The following is a 21469-nucleotide window of genomic DNA, read 5'->3' as shown; positions in this document are numbered from 1 at the left end:
AAATAATTGTATGTATGTATTGTATGTATTATTCATACATTATTTTTAAATTATAAAGAAAAATTACTTAACTAATTAACTTTAAAGGCTCCATTTTGGACTACACCGCAGTTTTGATACAATAAACCTGCATTCATTTTACTGAAAAATATTACCATTATCATTATCAATACCATTTTTAGCATCACTCTTGAGTTTTTAATCTTTTAAAATATTAATAATTAATCAGCACAGCAGTTTTATGAAATAATATAAATCATTTTGTTATTTCATGTTTTATGCAAAAGCAAAAATCGCAAATCAAAATTTATATATTTTTTGAAATTATTTTTTAAATCTTTTTTTTTTTTTTTTTTTTTTATTTTGCAGAAATGCAGTACTCCAGCTGTTCCTTTCATAACTGCTGAAGGGACTGAGGGGAAACCCTTTGGTGTGAATGGGCTCCTGGGATCACTAACTTTGCACAAGAGCGTGAAAGAGCCAAACTGTAAATGAAACGTGACAACAAAAACATTTGGAACAATGTATTTTTATTACATTTTGGCCAGCCTATAGGTCCATGTAAACCTATGGTCACATCATACTTGTTTCCTTCACAAAATAAGAGAAAAAAAATATCAGGCAACCAACTATTCATTAGGCAGTATTGCTGAAAACTGACACACACTGTCGCTTAAGTCTCTGAAGCTGCATTAAATTAAAAAAGCTCTTAAATGAAAACTCTCTGTAGCCTCTCTCAAAATACTTTCTTCATATACTTCAAAATAACCTTCTTTTAGCAAATGACGAATGTCCAGACATTTCCACATTTGTTTCTTTATACATTAGCACCAAATCTACATGAATCTCACTCCTACTAACAGTTAATCTTAACTTATGAATATGTTGTATTTAATACCTGCAAGTTTGTTGTTCTTGTTTTTTTTTTTCTACAAGTGTAACATCAAAAAACACTTGGTACCATGTTAAAGCAAAGGTGAAGTACAAAAACTACTGAAATTAGCAACATATAAGCACAATTTTTCTAAGCATATAATGATGTTAAGTCATTTACTAAATACACAGTGCAAGCAGCTTTGTATTTTCTTTTGCGAGTACAACATCAGTTCTATGTAGGTAGCGTTATTGCACACAAGCTCTATCTATCTAAAGCAGCACTGATTTCCAACGAGGCAAACTACTGATGTAGTAGCATCATAAACACCCAATGAAAACAACACAGAGCCAACCGAGTTTGAGACTCACTGAGAGGATCTCGGTGTTTATGCACATTTTTGTTTGTGGGGATTTTCCATCATCGTCCCCACATACTTAACTTTCAGCTAAATGCGTTTGACCATTTGGCTTTATTTGGCACACATAAACTCACTGTGACCGTTACTCACATTTGTAGAGGGGAGTTTTGGAAATGAAAAGGAACATGTAAATTCAATTTACACATGAATAAATAAGGAATAACATGGTCAGATCATAACGGCTCTGACTGAATAATGATTTGCAGTATTGTGGCCAAAACAATATGATTTACTATGTTCATTGCACCACTTCATAGAAGTATCATGAATAGAAAATATACAAACTGTGGTAAACTGTACTCAGCTCTTCAGGTTGCAGTTGCAGAATCAATATATTCTTCTATTGCATGTTCAGCAATTTGAACACAATGTAGAGGACATTTAACAAACAAAACAGACTTAAAAGCAAATCAATGCTTTCAACAAATGGGTTCCTAATGACCAATAAAGATACAAATAAAGGTACTGAAAAATAATACAAATAAAACCTTATAATTCATTAACCTAATTACTTAAAACTGACTTAAAATAATGCAGTGTATCAGATATGGTATGGCTTGGTGAACATTTATGTGCAATTTTGAATGCCATTGTACCTAACAATGTAGGTATTTGCTGTGTTTATTTTCTATCAACATAAAACACATATTTTAAACATTTATTTATTTGAAATACACTGAATTAGCCACCATTTTAAGAGAGGGAGGATGTCTTTGGCACCACATGTGGTACGAAACCTCCACACTGTTTTTAAAATCCATTTCAACATCTACTTAGTTAACCTTTTGTTTATCCAGGGAAGGTTGACATTTTTTACTTCACTAAATAACATTTGAATAATAAATAAAACTAGCTTGAGTACATTCAACATGTGAACTAGAAGTGATGGACTAACTGGCGCAGCCTCCATGATCACTGACCTCGACTGGCATCGCCTTCAACAGACTGATTGTCTGCATGTGCAAGACCAACTTGAACATCAATAAGAACCACCACAACACTGACATTTTCCCAGCTCTAGCCCCATACACGTCGGGCTGCTAGACCATTGTGGCTTCTTTTGAATTTGTCTACACTAACACAAAACCTTTGCTTCACTTCAGCCTTTGAGTCACGTTAGCCAAGGCAACAGCAAATGCCTGCACTGCTGAGAAAGGATACTGGAAATCCAAGATATAGGCATTCCCATCGATGCGCCCAAACTGCATCACCTGAATAGACAGAAAAGAGGAAGACAATTCAGAAAGCATCAATCAACCAACACATCAGTATTTTTTATTGCTTCGTCTACGGCTGCAACAGACCTTTTTACAGCAGACATTTTGGCCAGTCATAGTAGGAAAAACCCTGGTGTTACCAACAACATCAAAGATAGCTCTGTTGTATTCAGGTTAAAGTAAGTGTGACAGTGAGCAAGCATGCACAATACCGGAACCCTGAAATCAAAGCAGCTAAATGGAATTCAGCCATAACTTATTTCATTATTTACGCCTGTGTTTATCCTTCTGTAACATGTGACAATGTCTTCTGTGAAAATGATGGGCAAATGATTACTGGCAATGATTTTCATGTTTTTTTATAGAGAGATTTGATTTAATTGTTGTCTGCTTTTTTATATTTGAAAATAAAAAAAGACCTTGATCAAAAAGAAAAAGATGAGCAGCAGGTAATCACATTTAAAAAGATGAAACCAAGGAATATCTGCCATTTTTGCCTAAAGGTATACCAGGTATACAAAACAACGCATGGACTCATACAAGATCTGAGGTCTAGATTAAATCACAAAGGCGATACAGCCTTTGCAGTCAGAGCTCCCCGACTTTTGAATGACCTGCCTGAGGAGATCGGGGCTGCAAACTTTGTCTCATCTTTGACGCCATACCTTAAGATAACTCAAAGTACACTTGGTTTAAAACGGTACTGAACACAGGTCTCCTGGAGGAAAGTCCTGTGTTGTTTGACCCATTCACCACCCCAATCTACCTACTTACACAGACTTTTGTGCCTTCATCACACTATGCAGGTGTCAAATCCTGGCCTTGACAATCACACACCCTCACCTTAGTCACTTTTAAAGATCCAAGCCATCAGAATTCAATATTTATACTACTTCCTTGTTTACTCCCATACGCACATTGGTCACATGATCGCAGCCTTCCTGATTATATGGGATATACATGAATTACTGGCTCAAGACTACATGGGTTGTATATGAATTGTGATGCCCAACTGTAAGTAGCAAACATTCAAGAGGAAACGATAAAAATTGCGGATACAGTGCCGATATGCAATGCAAATATAGCGAGGCAAAACACAAAAGCTGGGGTTGGCTTTCACTGTCACTTCTCTTGGGGATACTGTTCACAAATAGTATCCAACAATTCCTGCATAATTTACCTTTAAAAATGAGTATTAAAATCATTGCAGCTAAATTATCTGTCGGGCAACTAAAGGAGCAACTGACTAATTATTTCAGCTCTAAATTCTTAATGATTTCTCATCATTACCTGTCTACCATCCAGCTCAATTTGAAAATTCTTTGCTGACTCCTGTGTGACTCGTCCTCCAAAATCGAGCTGGTAGACCTGGGTGGCTTCATTCCACAATGGTTGTTTATTGGCCATGACATAGACGAATCCTTGGCTTCCCAAACTGCGGTCCTCCCTTTCATTTGCCTTGCGGCACTTTATCTCCTCCAGCTCACTCGCCATACGCATGCTGCGCTTGTTCTTCCAGCTCTTCTTACTACTCTGGTTCTGATTCATGAGCTCATCACCACTAATAAACAGCTCTGGCTCACTCTCTGAACTATCCTGGAACTCATTTGTGGTCCTGCTCATCTTCTTGGTTTTATTGAGCTGCTCTCTCTGCCCCTTGGGCTTCTTCTTCTCCCTGCTGCCAAGCCTTGGGCTGGAAATGAGAGTGTTAAAGTCCGAGAGTGCACGGCCTTCCTTTCTGGATTTTCCCTCAGAGACAGTGGGCATGTTGGCTTCCTCGGCTCTGCTGTCCAATCTTTTGCGGCTCTTCTTGTTGAAGCGCTCTGACTCCTGTGGCACAGGACTTTCATTCAGGGATGATGGCTCTGGAAAGTTGTTGGCGGACTCTGCTAGATCCTCTGTGGCACTTTTGGATGGTGGTAGCTCAGTAGGTGGAGGAGGAGGGGGGAGAGGGGGTGGTGGGGGTGGCCCAGTTGGAGGAGGTGGGGAGAGAATTGGCTTCTCTAAAATCTGATGAGTTTTGGTGGGGAGGGGAGGTGCTGGAGGGTCTTGCATGGGAGGCGGGCAGGGATACGGGTTCCAGGGGTGAAGACTGACAGGGTGCAGCTGGAGTCCGGCACATGAGCTGGCTCCTGGATACATCGGAGGGAGTGGGCAGCAGGCCAAGTTAGCCAGACTTGGAGGATAGCCTGGTGGCAAGACTAAGTTGGGATCCTGCTGAGCATAAGGGACTGAACCAACTACTTCATTTGGAGAACACTGTGGTGGAGGGTTCTGTAAGGTCTGAAGTGGAGGACCGCCGTGAGCCACACCTGGAGGAAAAGGCGAGAGGGATATTTGGTAACCTGATGGGAAAGTAAGAGTGCTTGTGGTCTGACTGGTTGGAGGTTTAGTCGTGAGGACAAACGGCAGCCGAGTCATGTCTATGTGCTGAGCTTGACTGATGATAAGTGGAGGTGGTTTATGAGGTCCAGGTGGAGGACCTAACATTGTTTGTTCTGGAGTGAGCCAGAACTCCTCTGTGGTCGAGGTGTCCCACTGGTAAGGCGGAGGGCGTTTAACTGTCAAACTGACATCGCCGAGAGTCAGCTGACGTACAGATTTCTCAAGGTGACACTGCTGATTTAAAGTCTCATCTTCAGTGAAGGCAGAGTTAACATACACTGTTCTGTCCCTGCTGTTATCAACAGCACTAAGCAGACTGTAAGATGACTGAGAGGCCATGGGTGTGTTACTTTTGGAGTGCACGATAATGGTGCTGTGATGTGCTCCTTTCCCTGGTGGGAAGTCCTGCCTCACCACCGTGCCACCAGCGATGCCACTGCTTGTAGTTCCACCACCGCTAACGCTGACACTGGTGCTGCTGCTGTTGCTGCTGCACTGTGTGCATGTGTACAATGCAGTGGGCACCCTCTGCTGGTAGCTAAGTGCTAGTGCGCTGTTCATTTTAGCCTTGGTGGGGAGGGTCCTTGAGCTTTCCATCATCTGTGGCACTTTGAGTCCCACCTCCCTGCGGTCACGGCGTAGAGTAGCATGTATCAGACTGCTGTCAATCCTCTGAGGAGGAGGAAGTGTAGCAGTTACTTGATTGGCTGGATCAGGGTAAGGAGGAGGGTCACCACTAGGTATTGAGTATCGAGGGACAGAGAGACGACTAAGAGTTGCTGAGCTGTAGGGAAGTTGGATTTTTTTATTCTCAGAGGAAGTGACTTTGAGTGTGGCCGAGCCTCCGATGCCATGGACAGCATATGCATTTTGGTTGCGAACGAGGCGCCTGCGCGGCCGACAAACCTCCTCCACATTGCCACTGCTGTCAAAGGTCGTGATCCTTTCATACCCAAGGGGTGTCGGGTACTGTAAAGTGACAGGATGGAGCAAAAATTCATCCTTCTTCAAGCAGGGGTCTGGTGCCAGGACACTTGGGCTGTCACAGTTTGTGACAAGAGTTTGAGGTGTAGCAACAGCTGTAACTGTTGCTGCAGACACCACAGTGCCTGGGTATGGAGGAGGGGGATTCACCTTCCTCATCTGAATCTCCATTGATCCATCCATGTCGCTGAAGGGAGGTAAAGTCCGTGGCAGACTTGGTTTAAGAGTGTGGCTATGCTCCGCCCTGCTGAACCCAGGCTCAGTGGTAGGAGGAGGAGGCAGGAGATGAATCTGTTGTAATGAAATAGTTGGATAGCCAGATGGAGGAGGGGGCAGCACCATCTGCATCTTTAGTTGCTGCTGCATTTGTTGGTGCTGCCTCTGCATCTGTTGGTGTTGTTGCTGGATCTGCTGGTGCTGCTGCTGGAGCTGCTGCTGCTGCTGTCTCATCTCCTGGATCTGTTGGCGGATCTGCTGTTGCTGCTGTTGCATCTGCTGCTGCTGTTGCTGCATCTGCTCATGCTGCAGCTGCATCTGTTGCTGCTGCTGCTGGATCTGCTGTTGGTGGTGAAGTTGTTGGTGCGTCACTTGCTGTGGGTTTTGTTGCATTTGTTGCTGTTGCTGAACCTGGTGTTGTTGATGGTGTTGCTGCTGCTGCTGCTGCTGCTGCTGTTGTTGATGATGATGCATTATTTTCTGCTGTTGCTGCTGCTGCTGCTGCTGCTGCTGCTGCTGCTGTTGCTGCTGCTGCTGTGCCTGCATTTGTTGTGACTGTTTAGACGGCAACTGGCGAGGCTGTTGTGAATGAGACCTCTGCGGGTGAGGCTGCGGTGGGAGATGGTGGGGTGGAGGTGGGGGAGGAAGAGTACCAGGGAGAAGAGGACCCATCTCCAGCCCGTTGAAGATCACCTGACCAGGGTTTGAGTATCTAGCTGGCACTGGGTACGGTGTTGGAACTGCGTCCTGCCCGTGATCAGTAACAGGGACAGAGGCTGCTGCGGCTGCAGCTGCAGCTGCTGCAGTGGCTGTAGGGTTGGTCAGGACATCGAGCTGAATGTTCTGATTGGCCAGGAGAGACTGAACCAGGCCGATACTCTGAGTTGGAGACATGGCCTGAGCCGGGCTGTGGATAGGAGCAATGGGAATGTTGACTGTGCAGGGAGGGTTGTCTCCTGCCACTCCAGATGGCCCCATCACTTTATAAAGACACAAAGGAAAACTATGTAAGTGACTTTTAGCAAATACAGTGAATAAATCAGCTGCATTGAATATAAAAGCAATCACAATATCAAATAATGACGCAGATGTATGTCAGAGTAATCCTTGTGAGCAACAACCTCAAGCTTCAGACTGTTCTGAACACCTCTGGCTGCAGTTTAATGTCATAGTGTGCCAGATTTCTTTATGTGGTCAGTTATTATTGCTATTGTAGGCCTACATGTGGCTACATGCTAACATCAGGGAAACACGTAATCTTTTGGTCGCTGATTTTGTTAATTTCTTCCCAGTTTTGGATGAGATTCCTGCTGGGACATGTCCCAGTTGTTTTTTGAAGTTTTTATTGGTGATTTTTTATGTTAGAAAGTGTCGGCTATTCTCCACTACAGTCATTACCAGCTGCAAGTACTCTGCTATATGTACAGTAGCTAACTGCTAATGTCAGGGAAAAATTTCAGCTTTGTGCACCACTGAGCAACTTTTCATAGAGAGCAGCACACTGCCTACAACACTGTATCCAGTTCTCTTAATACATTAATGGCAATAACAGTGAAGTATGGGCTTTTTTGCAAGAGGGGGCTCAAAGAGATAGACACTAAAATGGAGCGTCTCACAGTATGTAAGTATGAACCTGAAAATGAGCACAATAGGCCATTTTTAATATTCATACACACCTGGTAAGTCATCCTCATCCTCACTGAACACGTTGGGGTTGAACACAGGCAGGCTCATAAAGTCATGAGAAATCTTTCGCACCTCTGGAAGGTAGATTGTCATCTGTCTCGGCTGCAGATGAAGCAGACTCGTCTTATAGATGACTGGAACATAGAAGAAAGTCATGGTGCTTGTTAGATTCATCAGCATGGTCAACATGATGTGTATCTGTGGCTTTCACGTTACATTTACCTGCACCGAGATTGGCAGGGAGAAAGGAAGCAAGTCCAACAATTTTGAATTTCGTCCCCCAAATGTTGGATGTGACTTGAGCAAGGTAGTTGTGCTTTGAAGCAGAAAAAATGGAGGACATCAATAAAAATGATGATGTGATACATCAGGTAAGTAAGAACAAGAACATGGTATTAAGGTAATAAAATGATGGCTTTTTTGTTTTGATTTTGATGTTAAGGAAATGACAAAGAGAGTAACATCTTAGGTGAGAGAATATTTTGAGCACATGTATCACTTTTTTCCTAGATTCACCATTTGCCTAAAAGCCTTTAACGACACTACAGTTGCTTATTAGCACTTCTACAGTATAATTTTATTGTAAAAATGTTGATAACACTAATACAAATTAAATTATGGACAGAGTTTCTGGCATGTCATACCTCTGTGATCCCATCCATGGAAAACTCTCGGCGTGTCAGACTTGGAGACCGAACTGGAGGCTTCTTTGTTGGTAACCGTGGCGACCGTTGGCTTTCCTGATTGGCGCGTGAAAGTTTGGGAGATTTTCTTGATTCCATGTTCATCCTTTACAACAAAGAGGTACAGTTTTCAATTGTCTTTTCCACTGAAATATGATACTTTCTAGGGATGCACTATAATATCAGCATGTCGAGGTATCAGCAGACAGAGGCTTTAAAATTAAATATCTGCACTGGCCCGGAATGAACACATGGCATTTGATGAAACAGGCATGATGAAACACATGCTATAAACACATCTGCAAGCACTCTGTGGCTCCAGCCTGTGTAATCTGTTTGAAAAAAAAAGATGTCTGACATGTAGAGTTTGGGTGACCTGTTTCCTCGGGATAACTTCGGTGACTTCTTCCCAACCCACTCATCGCTCAACTCAATGTCACTGGAGTCAGAGCAGTTACAGCTGTCAGTGTATGAGATCATGGGATTCACACACACCTCCTCTGGGGAAATACACACCAAACAGCAATAGTGAGTCCTCATACATGCTAACATTAAACTTCCCCTGCGTGAGAACCTTATTAAAATGCAGTCCCATTGCACCCAGGTCGTGGTAGAGGCTATTCCTGTATCAAGCCTCAGACCATGTTACATCAGAGTAGAGCAGTCATCACCAGAGTCTGTATTTGTTCTAACTCAAGGTGAATGATGGGAACGCTGCATGAATATGCATCGCTTTTTTTGAAGTGGAGAGCAAATTTAAAGAGATGACCCGGGCGAAGATTTAAATTCAAGATGACAAGGAACCAGATTTGACCTTTAGGAAACTCTGCTACCATATGTGTTTTGAGTCTATTGGCTTTCTGACAAGAAGGTTTTGCTTCATTCATCAGAATTTCAAAATCAATTTCACCTCTTTTCAGGAACATATGGGAAATATGCTTATCAGTAGTCACTTCCTTGCCATTAGATGAAATAAGAGGATCGATACCACTCCCATGTTTGTCTAATATGAGGTTACAGCTAGCAGATAGCTCATTATCTTAGCCTAGAAGAAAGACTGGAAGCAGAGGAAAACAGCTAGCCTGGCTCCGTCTGAAGTTAAATACACAGTGAAATGAAAGATACCATTTCTGAGTTTAAATCCAGTGTGCAGTGTGTTTTAGTATTTATATACTGAAATTCCTCTCATTGTCGTCATGGTAACAGCAGAAAGTCACTGGCCAAGAAATAGTTCCAGCACAATCAAGCCCCCAAGAACGCCACTCAGCCTTACTTCCAATTGTCATAGTGGCCATTTGCAGTATTGCAGCAAAAGTTCCCCAATGGCCCAAAAATCATTTTCCCCACAGGCCACCATTTTACAAGAGACGTCTGTAAAACTGTTGACAGTTGACTAGTTATTCTTATACATATTTGGTTCCTGCACAACTTCCCATAAAATCACAACTTGTATTTACATTTCTGTTTGTATATATTTAGAGGCGTTGGTTGGTGGATATTTTTTTCAACTGCAGACAATGTCAAGATAGCTGGTGTCCTTTTTTTCCAGTAGTTATGCTAAGCTAAGCTAACCCTTCTACCCTTCTCTAGACACACCGATAGTTTTTGCTTTATGGACTGTGGTCTTGAGATATATGTCTCTGAAACTTCTGCCACCACACTAATACATTTGTGGAGATAATGGAGTTTAATTTGTAGTAACCTAACTGTTGACACTCTTCACTGGGTCTACTGCCTACCAGAGAGCTGGTCCCTATGAAAAGTAGCTGCTCAACCCTGTGAGGTTTAAGCCCACCTGCTTTGCTGTCCATTTTTGGATCCATAATGACAAACTCGGGCCGTAGTTTACTGATGCGCCTTCCTTTGAGGATGGGCACCAGTCCTCCTAAGTATTCTAGGTAAAGAGTGTAGCAGGGTCCGCCTGCCTCTGGGCTGTCCTCTGCTCGCTTCATGGTGCAGTGGAGCCGCTCATTCCCAGCTGTGGGATAGCTGACAAAGTCACGGATGTTGTTGGGGTCAGGGATTGGGGGCTAGAACAAAGAGAGGAAAGGGCTGTAGGATTGCTGGACAATCAAATGAAAACAGTCAGCACTTTTGAATTATCAACAAAGTTGGTAAGATGTTTGTCTGTGACTGTTACTGCACAGAAATGAATCAGGGACCAACACACCTTGATGGTGGGTATGAAAGCAGTGGTGACATAGGAGCAGAGCAGCGAGGGCATGTTCAGTTTCCCCACATCCTTCTCCTCTCGCAGGGCGCTGGCGATGCCCTGCTGGCATAAGAGTTGGAGGCTGGCCACCCTGTGCTCCACACGCACCACATAGAGTGCTGGTCCACATGCAAGGAACAGACGGGAGTCTCTATGACCCCAACAGATGGTGGTGATGGGCCTCTGAAAAACAGTTTTCACATTAAAAGAAATACAGTATCAGTTAACAGTTATGCCTCTATACAACTAAACAAATCAATAACCTTTACCTACCAATGTCTTGTACATTTGACAGTACTCATTAAAACTGTGGAGTCCAATTATAGAATACAAACTTACTTATCGACTGATGCTCTGTCTTGGTTGAAATACAAAATTAGACTCAAAAGTGCTTTGATGTCAAAAAGATTTAGTACTGAATAATCAGGATTTTGTCTTCCACCTATTTTACAGTTATCTAGAGCAGTCTCACTGCATAAACACAATGTACAAAATTCATGTATTACTTATATTCAGTGCACAACTAATAGTGTTTTGTATCCAAAGACCAATTGTGCACCTTATTGTATACTGCTTTTAGCAGTATCTATTGTACAGTTTATATTCAGTACATGTTAGAGTTTCCTTTTTTTTAAATTTTATAGTATTTTATATTTTATATTTAATTTAGTCTATTTTAGTTACTGTGTATAACTTGTTCCTTTAATTGTACTTGTCTACCTCATTTGTTTTTGTGATTAATGTGTAGTAGCTGCTGTAACACTGTAATTTCCATTTGGAATTTAAAAAGTACTCTTTGTATCTATCTATTGGATTCTCAGTTGTACTAATGTCTTCATTTTTAAAAATATGTTCTGTCATTATTTACCCTTCATATCCAAGCTCTTAATTGTGAAATGTTTTTGAATAATAATAATGCGATGGAAAGGAAGTTTATCACCCATTAGTGACTAACAACATAAAACAAAACATATATTCTCCAATGTGCTGAAGTGCAACTGTATGTATCTGCAAAAACTACCATAAGTTATAGCATTACTAATAATTAGTAAACAGTATTAAGTATAATTTAATTGTTAGGTAACAGTAAAATAACTATTAACTAAAGTTTATTAACCATCAATTTACCATTTATTGATAATGGTTATTATAAAGTGTTACCACATTTACTTTCCCTCTTAGTTTACACAGACTAACCTGTGCCGGTGTCTCCAAAGTGTAGATGTGCTCTCCTTGGACATTATAGAACTTAACGAGGGCATTCCTCATGATGGACGAACAGGCAGAGTCAACAGGAAGCCCATGTCTCTCCATGCCGGCCACAGCCAGGAGGTCTCCCTGGGAGCACCACTGGGCCTCAACATCTGTGGAGTGAAGGGGTACAAAAACCTTGTCATGAATCATCATGTGTCATGGATCATCATGTGTCATGGGTCATATCATCAACATAATTTCTAAGCATGCTTGTAAATGTCATAGTGAATCATGGATTGTTATACCTTTCAGCCCTGAGCGAATTACAGCAGGAGAGAGGTCGTCATAGTTGTTCATTAAACTGATATCTCCGGATAAGAAGGTGACTGTCAACAACGGCTTGACTCGCCGCACTTGGAGGAACAGAGAGAAGTAATTATATTAGCTTTCCACAGCCGTCACAAGGTAGCAAGCTGTCATATGAGCTATGTGTTCGTACCTAAAGGCAGAATATTGTCATCAGAGTCTGTGTCGCTCTCTGTGCTGTCTTCCACCAGGAAGTCGGGGCAGTTCCAGGACATGCTCACGATCCCATCAGACTCGTGTAATAGGACATGTGCGAGCATTCGTCCGTGACAGTCCATCACTATCACCTGACCGTCCGCTGTGCCAAACAACACCTGAGGGGGCATTGTACATTAAAGCTGAATAGATGGACATGATGAAAATACTCTGGAGCATTAAATACATGGCTCGAATGTGCTGCGAGACCATTACATGAGTCGTTTCATCTTCTATTTGAGGCATTTAAAGCAAGGAGAAATCACCTCTACCCACGTGTAATTCTTCTTACTAAAGATAACTTTTTTACGTTTAACAACAGAAAGGATGGTCATTTATATTCAACCAGACAATGTGTACCTGTTGATCATCAGGCGTCCAGATGCCACAGGTGATCTGACTCTCCAGGTTAATCTCAGACGACCAGTGTCTTTGTCCGCTGACTGAGCCAACTAACACAAAGCCATCCCGGTATGCGATGAGGGCTTGAGTGCCATCATGTGACCAAGTGAAGTCACTCACCTGGAGGGAAGAAATATTCACCGTCAAGACATCTGTCTATGTATAAAAGACGCTGCCATCAAAATACATGTTTTCAGCCCAGTTCCGACCAAAGATTTGCAGAGAAGTTTCACCCTGCCTATGAGACAGAAAGGGATGGTTGACCTATGTTTGCTACAGGGGAGGTGCTCAATTACACTGGGTTGGAAGAATGTAAGTTTCCCTGCTCTTGGCCGGTGGTTGAATGATTTAACACCAAGTCTGACTCTTGAAATACTTACCTATATCATGAGAAATAAACCTTCTGAATTTATTGGGAGATGTTTTTGGAATTTGTTAAAAATGGTGACACTGACAGATGAAGATAAAGGACATAAACTAATTTTTAAACAGTTTTAGAACATAGCAGGGAAAAGCTGGAGAGGTATGAACTGGCCCATCTCAGACCGACTGGAGCCAGCTTATGGTGTTTCATAAGATTCAGCTTGTCAAGTCGCCAGTGGTTGGTTTTAAAACATAAGGCACGCCACCTGTTTAACAGCTAATCAGCCTGTAGCGAAGTCAGCCAGTTAAGTCAGTAACAACCTGTCAGCTGATCAAAATGGCCGAGTTTTGGATGAAGAGAAAGATAGGATCTCCTCATCAATTTGTTTGATAAACAGCCATGTCTGTATGACACAAGCCTTAAAGTTTACTTAATTAAGCAAATTCCAAAAGCAAGCACTGACGGATTAATTGCCACTGGTTATTTAAATTATTGTGGTGTATTCATTGTGAATAAAATCCATTTGAAGCTCAGATCATTTTTTAATGCTTTTTGCCCATAGCATATAAAATAATGGTTGTAGCAACCACAACGTCACCCACTGATTTGTGGACTCCCATTCTTAAGTCTTAAGTTCAGCATTTTGGTTGTTGCCATCCTGGATTTTTGGAGCCAGAGATGACCATATTTTCATGAGAGGATGGAGCTGTGGAGGAATGCGGGGTGGATCTGACTCACAGACTGTAGTAATGCCTGGCAGATAGCCTGTCCTCAAGAGGCCCCATCCTTAAATATGCTTGACAGTGTACAGTTGTCATGAATGTTGAAATTAGCTATAGAGACCAAACCATTTTTTGTACCAGGCTGTAAACATGTTTATTTCTGCTGTAAAGTTGGATATTTTAACATGGGGGTCTATGGGGACTGAGAAGCTCTTGGAGCCAGCCTCAAGTGGCCATTAGAAGAACTGCAGTTTTTGGCACTTCTGCCACTTCATACCCTGGAGGTATCCACTTGTTTTTTGCCGTTTCACTACTAGCAGAAATGCAACTGTAGCAAGTATCTCACTATCACTATCTTCAATCATATTCTCAGAGGCTTTAAATTATATCCAGCTACAAAAAAACATGAGAATTAGAACAGAAGTACAGAGAGTCCTCACTACAGAGACAATACACCATTTCATTTAGCAGCATTAGTGTAAACTGGCAGGTTTAAGAACGTTGCAGACTGTCACACTGCAAGTAGTTGCAAGTTTCAACTTGGCTCGTTGCAAATCTCTGGTCTGAACTGGGCTTTGGTCCTTTCTGAGGTTGTCTGAGGTTGTTTTTTTTGTTGTTGTTTCATCATGTTCATTACAGATGTCTTATAAAATGTGTTAGTATATATACCAGGATAATATTTCATATGTGCATGCAACAGTAGAAAAAGTGTCTACCTGGGCTCCTCTGTCGTTCACTAGCTCTACTGACCATCTCCCTTCATACTGGATCCACACAAAGATCCCTCCCTCCATATCGCAGGTGGCCAGCTTCTGAAAGGGTTCATTCCAACGCACCAAGACAACCTGCAAAAGCACCCAAAACATTGTTACTATTTTTCACAAACCCAGGTGGCTCTCTGCACAGAGGAGCATTCATGATTAATATACAGTGTGAAAACGATGCTAGAAAAAGCTTTTAAGGTGTAGTGTGATGTCAGAGTCCTCTGCAGTAGGAAGGAAAGTCAGCATAGAGAGAAAATACAGACATAATCAGACTCTTATATTTATTCTTCATAGTGTGGGCCTTTGCACATTCCTGCCTCAATCTCTATTTATAAAATTGTAAAAAGGTTTTCTACTCTATGTTTCTTGTCTGTGCATCAAAACACCAAAGCAAATTCCTTGTATGTGCATATTTTTGTCTCCTCTATTGTTTTATGGTATACAAGAAGGTATATGACTATATGGTATATTATTTTTCTACTTTTATATATGTATTTTAGAGTTGTTAATGTTCGCTGTATATTTATTTGACCTCTGTTTGCTTCCTGGTTATTTATGTGCTAATTTCTTGATTTTTCCGAGCTCTCTCTCTGCTGCTGCAACAATTCAATTTCCCCATGGAGGTCAGTAAAGCTTTATCTCACTTCTTCTTATCGTCAAAGATGGTAAACACTGACGTTTCGATCAGGACGGAGGATTCTGTAATGATGGGTAAGATATAATTACACGTCAGTTTTAACAGAAATCCTTAAAAGTGTGAAGGACATAACATAGGAGGGGGAAACTGAGAGAGAAGAGGATTTTCTTGTTCTTGTTATAATGCTCTTCATGTATTTATCTCTCTTTCAGTTAAAACATATCACAAACAATGGAGACAGTGATACAGTCAAGACCACACCTCGCTGTTGTGTCCTCGCAGGTTAAAATTGATTCTCTGAGGTGTGCTCCTGTCCCTCCTGCAGTGACTCGATGTAAACGTCACCCCAACAACTCCTCTCCCGTTCCCCGTGGCGAGCCAGCCCTCCTCATAGTACCGCCTCCGGCACACCGGCTTGTCCTTTTCACTCTTGGGGACTCTGCCTTTCCACGAGAGGCAGAGGATGTTGGAGTCGCTGCAGAGGATGGGACCATGTTCCACGGCAGCCAACATCCCTACTGAGTGACCAGGCTGGTGGGTAAAGCAGAGGAAAAGGTACCTTATTGTAAAACAAGATTTAATGTAGATTTTCAGCTTGTTTTGGTCTGTGACCCTAAATGTGCTTAAAACTGGTCTCTGTTGATGATCAGGACATGTTGGGATGTACGTCGCTGGTTATGGAAACAGTCAGCAGGAACAATTCCCATTCTCCAGGCCCCTTTATGGCCAATTTCCATCCATCCACCAGATACCCTCAGACTTTCCCTTCTTTTCCCATCACCTAACTGCCCCACCCATCTACACACCTGTTCCAACACCCGTCATCAGCCCTGTAGTTGCTTGGCCTGCCCCGCCCACCTCCTCACCTGCACCTCATTCCCTCATTAGCCTCTCAGTTCATATATCAGCCCAGCTCCATAAACTTGCTGAGTGCTTTTCACTTTTGCTTTCAAGTTAACCGTACCTGTACCTGCTTGTTATCTTACAAACACCAGTCAGCCAAAACATTAAAACCCAGAGAGGTGAGGTGGATAACATTGATCATCTTGTTATAATTCAATGTTAAAATTCAGTGGCACTCCCAGCTGACAATGTACCATGCCAAACTGCAAAGACAGCTCAGAAGTGGCCCGAGGAACAAAACAAAGAGCTCAGAGGTCCCGTGTTCATGCCCCTCCAGGTTAGGTAGGTAGGTCCGATTCATACTGGCTCTCCTTGGATCAGACTCGGCTCTGACCTGTAGAGGCATGGACATAGGACCTCTGGGGGAGTCCTGTGGGTTGCAAGGTGTGGCTTCACAGTGGATCTGCCTTGTTCCAGCACATTCCACAACTATGCGATCGGATTGGGATAGAGGGAATTCGAAGGCCAGGTTGATGTCCATTATTTTATACAGTCTATGGTTCAAACATAAGTGCTTGCCCAGGAGCGCTACTCATGTGTGCATGAGACAGTTTATGTGGAAGTATTTTAAACAGCATCTAACCCTATCCTCTGCATCCTCTTCTCTCACACCAACTGACTTGATGTCCTCTTTCATTACATCCATAAATATCCTCTTTGGTCTTCCTCTAGGCCTGTTGCCTGGCAGTTCCAACCTCAGCATCCTTCTACCGATATATTCACTATCCCTCCTCTGAGTCTGAACATGTCCAAACCATCTCAGTCTGGCCTCTCGGACTTTATCTTCAAAACATCTAACATGAGCTGTCCCTCTGATGTACCCATTCCTGATCCTATCCATCCTCATCACTCCCAAAGAGAACCTCAACATCTTCATCTCTGCTACCTCCAGCTCTGCCTCCTGTCTTTTCCTCAGTGCCACTGTCTCTAAACCAAACATCATCGCTGGTACACCTTTCCTTTTAGTCGTGCTGGTACTGTTCTATCACACATCACACCTGACACTTTTCTCCACCCGTTCCAACCTGCTTGCACCTGTTTCTTCACCTCTTTTCCACACTCTCCATTGCTTTGGACTGTTGTCCCTAAGTACTTAAAATCCTCCACCTTCTTTATTTCTACTCCCTGTAACCTCACCGTTCCACTTGGGTCCTTCTCATTCACACACATGTATTCTGTCAACCTGAAAGAAGACCCAACAATAACCTATAGGCAATTCCTCCAGTATACACAGATACAAATGGGCGTCACCTTATTGAGCTAACTAACAGGCATCTGATTAATGACGAAAACAAGGGGCTCATGCGCTCTGTGGTTGACTTCACCCATTTGAGTGAACAGAGCTTGCAACAGTGAATCACTAAATGTGCCCTTATACCAGTAAAATCCCTGTGGCTGCTGCTCAAAGTGTTCTAGCTGTTGTTCTATTATTCACTGTCTGTGGAGCAGCTCCAGGATTCATCTCTAGATGACATCACTACAGTCTGTCTTTTATTTGAACAGATTCACAAACGAAAACTGAAACTATTATATAAATATCATTCATATTCTATTTTTGATTTCAAAGTAAAGTTTGCAGCATTTTAATGCCTGCTGTTACTGTTTCACCCACTGCTGTCTTTGTTCATTTGGGTTAGTTAGAGCTCAGACTGAGTTTATTTTCTTTCCAATCTTGTCCAATCCACTGACACTGGTCTGACAACGTCTGAAAAGAAAACATCCTAACGGGCTCACATTTCTATTTTGAAGGAGAAAAGGCAAAATTTAAAGGTCCAGTGTATAGGATATATGGGTAGAAATGAAATGTAAGACAATAAGAATATTTTCTTTAGTGTATAATCACCTGTAAATAAGACTTGCAGTGTGTTTGTTACCTTAGAATGAGACGTTTATCTACATACAGAACAGGTCCTCGTCCTAGTCAGCCATGTTGCACCGCCATGTTTCTACAGTAGCTCAGAACAGGTAAACCAACAAACACTAGCTCTAGGTAGGCCATTCGCTTCTCACATTCTTACGTCAGCCACCGTGGTTAGCAGCCCTTCTGCGAGAAAGACATATTTTTTCCCCATTGTTTTTACCAGTTTACATCACCGGGTCTGTTTTTTTTTTCTTCTTTTTGTTGGGGTTTTCACGGATAATTCACTCCTGGTAAAAACCCTCGAAAAAGACTGGATCTTATGTGATCATAAAAAAAGGTGAGGACACAGTAGCAGGTGCTGGGCTGGCGGGCCATCTCTCACATGCTGAACAGCGTCGGAGAAACACTTATTTATAACATGAACCTGATTAATTTAGTGTTTTTACCGGTTTAAATCAGCAGGTCTTTTTGTTTTGGAGAGGAAGAAAAACAAACAAACTCCTGAACAATGAACACTGAATGAATCCTAACCCTGAGTTCATGCTTGGCACATGGGTGAAGTTTAAGGTGGCTGGAATCTGCAATCCTCACCACTAGATGGCACTAAATCCTGCACAATGCTTCTTTAATATACAGCTTTTCCATTTTATTTCTTGTTGAACTCATCTTATTCAAATATCTGACAGTATTGCATATTCTTTATCGTCTTGTTTCATCTCTTCAACAAAGCTGCATTATGTATTCACTCAGTACAGTAGTCAAACCCAAGATTCTGCGTTTTTGCCTGTACAACTACATAAAATCTATCCTTTGTGTGCTGTGCATCCAATACAACACATTTCACAAGAATTAGCCTGGTATCTTTGGAAACTTTGGGATCTCCTCTACAATTGAAACTCACGCCCTGTGAATCTGAATGAGTTTATAATTACTGGCTTGCAAGCAGACTGCATAATATGCTAGAGCGTAGGTTTCGTTTCAACACTTGAAGGGAGACACAAATAAAATGGAGGACATGTTGGTCCTCTGCAAGAAAATTTTGAGCATCAAACACTTAATTTCCTGCATTCTGGTGATCTTTTCATGCACCAATCTCCAATTTGTGCATTTTCTGCTTCAGTTCATGGTGTAAATATCTTTAATTTTGTCGAAATAAAAGTCCTCTGCTGCTTTCATGTTCATGCAAGGGGGAGTGGGGACAAATGTTCTTAATGTTTTGTCCTACAACAAATAAGCTATGTGCTGTAAAATCTCAATTAATACCCTGGGCAACTATTTGCTTATATCACTGAAATGAACCGGCTTATATTAGGGACAGGTGGTGTTGTGTCGTTATGTTGGCCAGCTAGGTCAAATGAATGATTCATACTTGATATATTCATTTGAAGCCTCATTTTTTAAACAAGTAATATTCATACTGGTTCAAATAAATATTTTGCTTGTATTTCCTCATCTCTGTTGAGAAACAGTTTTACGTGAAAGGAATTAAACGACTTTATCCTGTCAAAATGATACTCACAATTTAAATTCATTTTCATGAAAAATCCTTTTGATTCTTTTGATCTGATGACCTTTACGGACTAAAGAAATATGAATAATTTACAGGGTAATCAAGGAACGGTCACATAGTTTGAGGTAGCCAACAACTCTGTTTTATATATCAGAAGAACTTCTGTGAAAAAAATAACTGCTTGGCAACCAGACCAGGCGTCTAATTGAGACAGGCCTATATTCGTCAAAATGTGTAGCCACAACTTTTAGGCTAGGCTAGACTAGACTTTTAATTGATGGCTTTTAACTGATGTTTTACAGTATGTGGCAAAACACCCAAACAGGGATGGAAGCACTTTTCTTTCCCACTAGCCCTGTAACGTTTTCCCCACTACTAGCAGCCCCATCTTTTTCAGCTCAGTTGCCTGTTCCACCAGTAATACTGAACTCTGGTGGTGCTTTCTGTGCACTACAATACATTACCTCAATACAGCATCTCCATATCAGTTTAATAGAGGCGCGTCTGGATTTTATTGAAAATCATACCTTCTGTATTTATAAACACATTTTTACAACAACAAAAATGTCTGAATTATTGTCTGAATTGGAATTGTTGGAAACTTTGGATCTCATCTATGATTTAAAACCCTGTTAATCTAAGTGACTAGATTACATAATATGTAAAAAATATCTCATAAAAATTGCTTGTGAATTACCATAAAATGCATCTCTGATATGAAAGCAATAGAACATACCTCATAGTTCCTGGACATGTTGAGTTAGAATTCCTGCATTGACGGTGTCCATATTTCCATTCAGATGATGCACTGAAGGGTAATGGCTGCTCTGCTCTTGATGCTGACAATAAAATCTACATACAGCCAGATGTTGTCCAGCTCTGTATTCATTTAAATCAAACAGCTCTGCACTTCAGAGTTGGCCATGAAATGATGTGAGGCTTCTTTGATGTCAGTGGCCCACCCCATGTCTTCCTGATGTGGCTCTGGAGAGTTGTGTAATCCTGTTCCAGTGAAGAAAAGAAAAATAAAAAAAAGACGAATTTTAAAACATTATCAACAAGTAAGGTAATGTAAGAGAGAAAGACAGAGAGGTGGCTCTCGCTTAAAATAGCCGCGTTGTCATTCAGTGCATCAACCTTGAAATTCACAGTTTTTCTCAGTCTCTATGCAACAGCAACACTGCATTGGAGATCAGGGCACTCGCAGTCTCCATGGGTACTGATACTGTCCGCTCCTGCTATTTTACGTCAAAGCCAAGAGCAGCCAGGCAGGCAAGGATGTGAACTCCTATATTCTCATTTCTACATCAAAGACACCACAGACGTCTAATGCAGATGATGAACATAAAACAGGAATATTTCAAACAGCGGTTTAAAACAATAATTTCCCTCTTTCTTTAAATAATCTAGATTCACAGCATCCAATAAAAGTCAGAGAGAAAGACCCACCGTCTCCTCTGTAAAGGTCTTTCACTACATTACACATTACATCAATTCAATCTCTCATTCAAAGGCGTCTTGGAGCCAATCTGACCGCATGCAGCAGTCTGAATGAGCCAACTGCTGACGAGACCAAAGAGCTGCGGTGGAAAATATAAAGAAGTGCTTTCATTAAGGAGGTTAACATGGACAAACATCATGGTTATGCAGCTGTACCTACCTGACACCGCTGGAACAACGGTAATCCAGAGGCAGTCGGCGCACAGTGCGGTCGTGTTGCCAGGCACTATTCCGCTGGCGCACTTTGGGGTTGTGGCTTTAAAAACGGGTTGCCATGAGGCAGGTAGCACGGAAAATACACCCCGAACTTCAAATCCAGTTAAAATGAAACCACCAGCACACCTAATCATCCAGCCAATAATCACAGACGGTA

At 41.8% G+C, this 21469-nt stretch overlaps 1 protein-coding gene across 1 annotated transcript; it reads right to left on the bottom strand.

The window, feature by feature from the left end:
- Nucleotides 1–517: 517 nt before the first annotated feature.
- On the bottom strand, nt 518–21329 carry tulp4b (TUB like protein 4b). Its single transcript, XM_050062842.1, has 16 exons — nt 21257–21329; nt 20333–20598; nt 15584–15853; nt 14638–14766; nt 12794–12955; nt 12372–12552; nt 12178–12285; nt 11876–12042; nt 10637–10861; nt 10262–10496; nt 8843–8966; nt 8428–8572; nt 8006–8099; nt 7774–7917; nt 3803–7077; nt 518–2506 (listed from the first exon to the last, which is right to left on the bottom strand). Exons 2-16 carry the CDS (start codon nt 20348–20350, stop codon nt 2390–2392), a joined length of 5394 nt encoding a protein of 1797 aa, XP_049918799.1. The 5' UTR covers nt 20351–20598; nt 21257–21329; the 3' UTR covers nt 518–2389.
- Between the last annotated feature and the right edge of the window lie 140 nt (nt 21330–21469).

This window comes from Epinephelus moara, chromosome 14 (assembly GCF_006386435.1).
Source record: "Epinephelus moara isolate mb chromosome 14, YSFRI_EMoa_1.0, whole genome shotgun sequence".
Taxonomy (NCBI): Eukaryota; Metazoa; Chordata; class Actinopteri; order Perciformes; family Serranidae; genus Epinephelus; species Epinephelus moara.
This window is presented reverse-complemented; position numbering and strand designations above follow the sequence as displayed.

Coding starts and splice junctions, on each gene's coding strand:
- tulp4b (XM_050062842.1), bottom strand. Junction 10,497..10,636: donor CTTTCATACCCACCATCAAG/GTGTGTTGGTCC, acceptor TCTTTGTTCTAG/CCCCCAATCCCTGACCCCAA. Junction 8,573..8,842: donor AAGTTATCCCGAGGAAACAG/GTCACCCAAACT, acceptor TTTGTTGTAAAG/GATGAACATGGAATCAAGAA.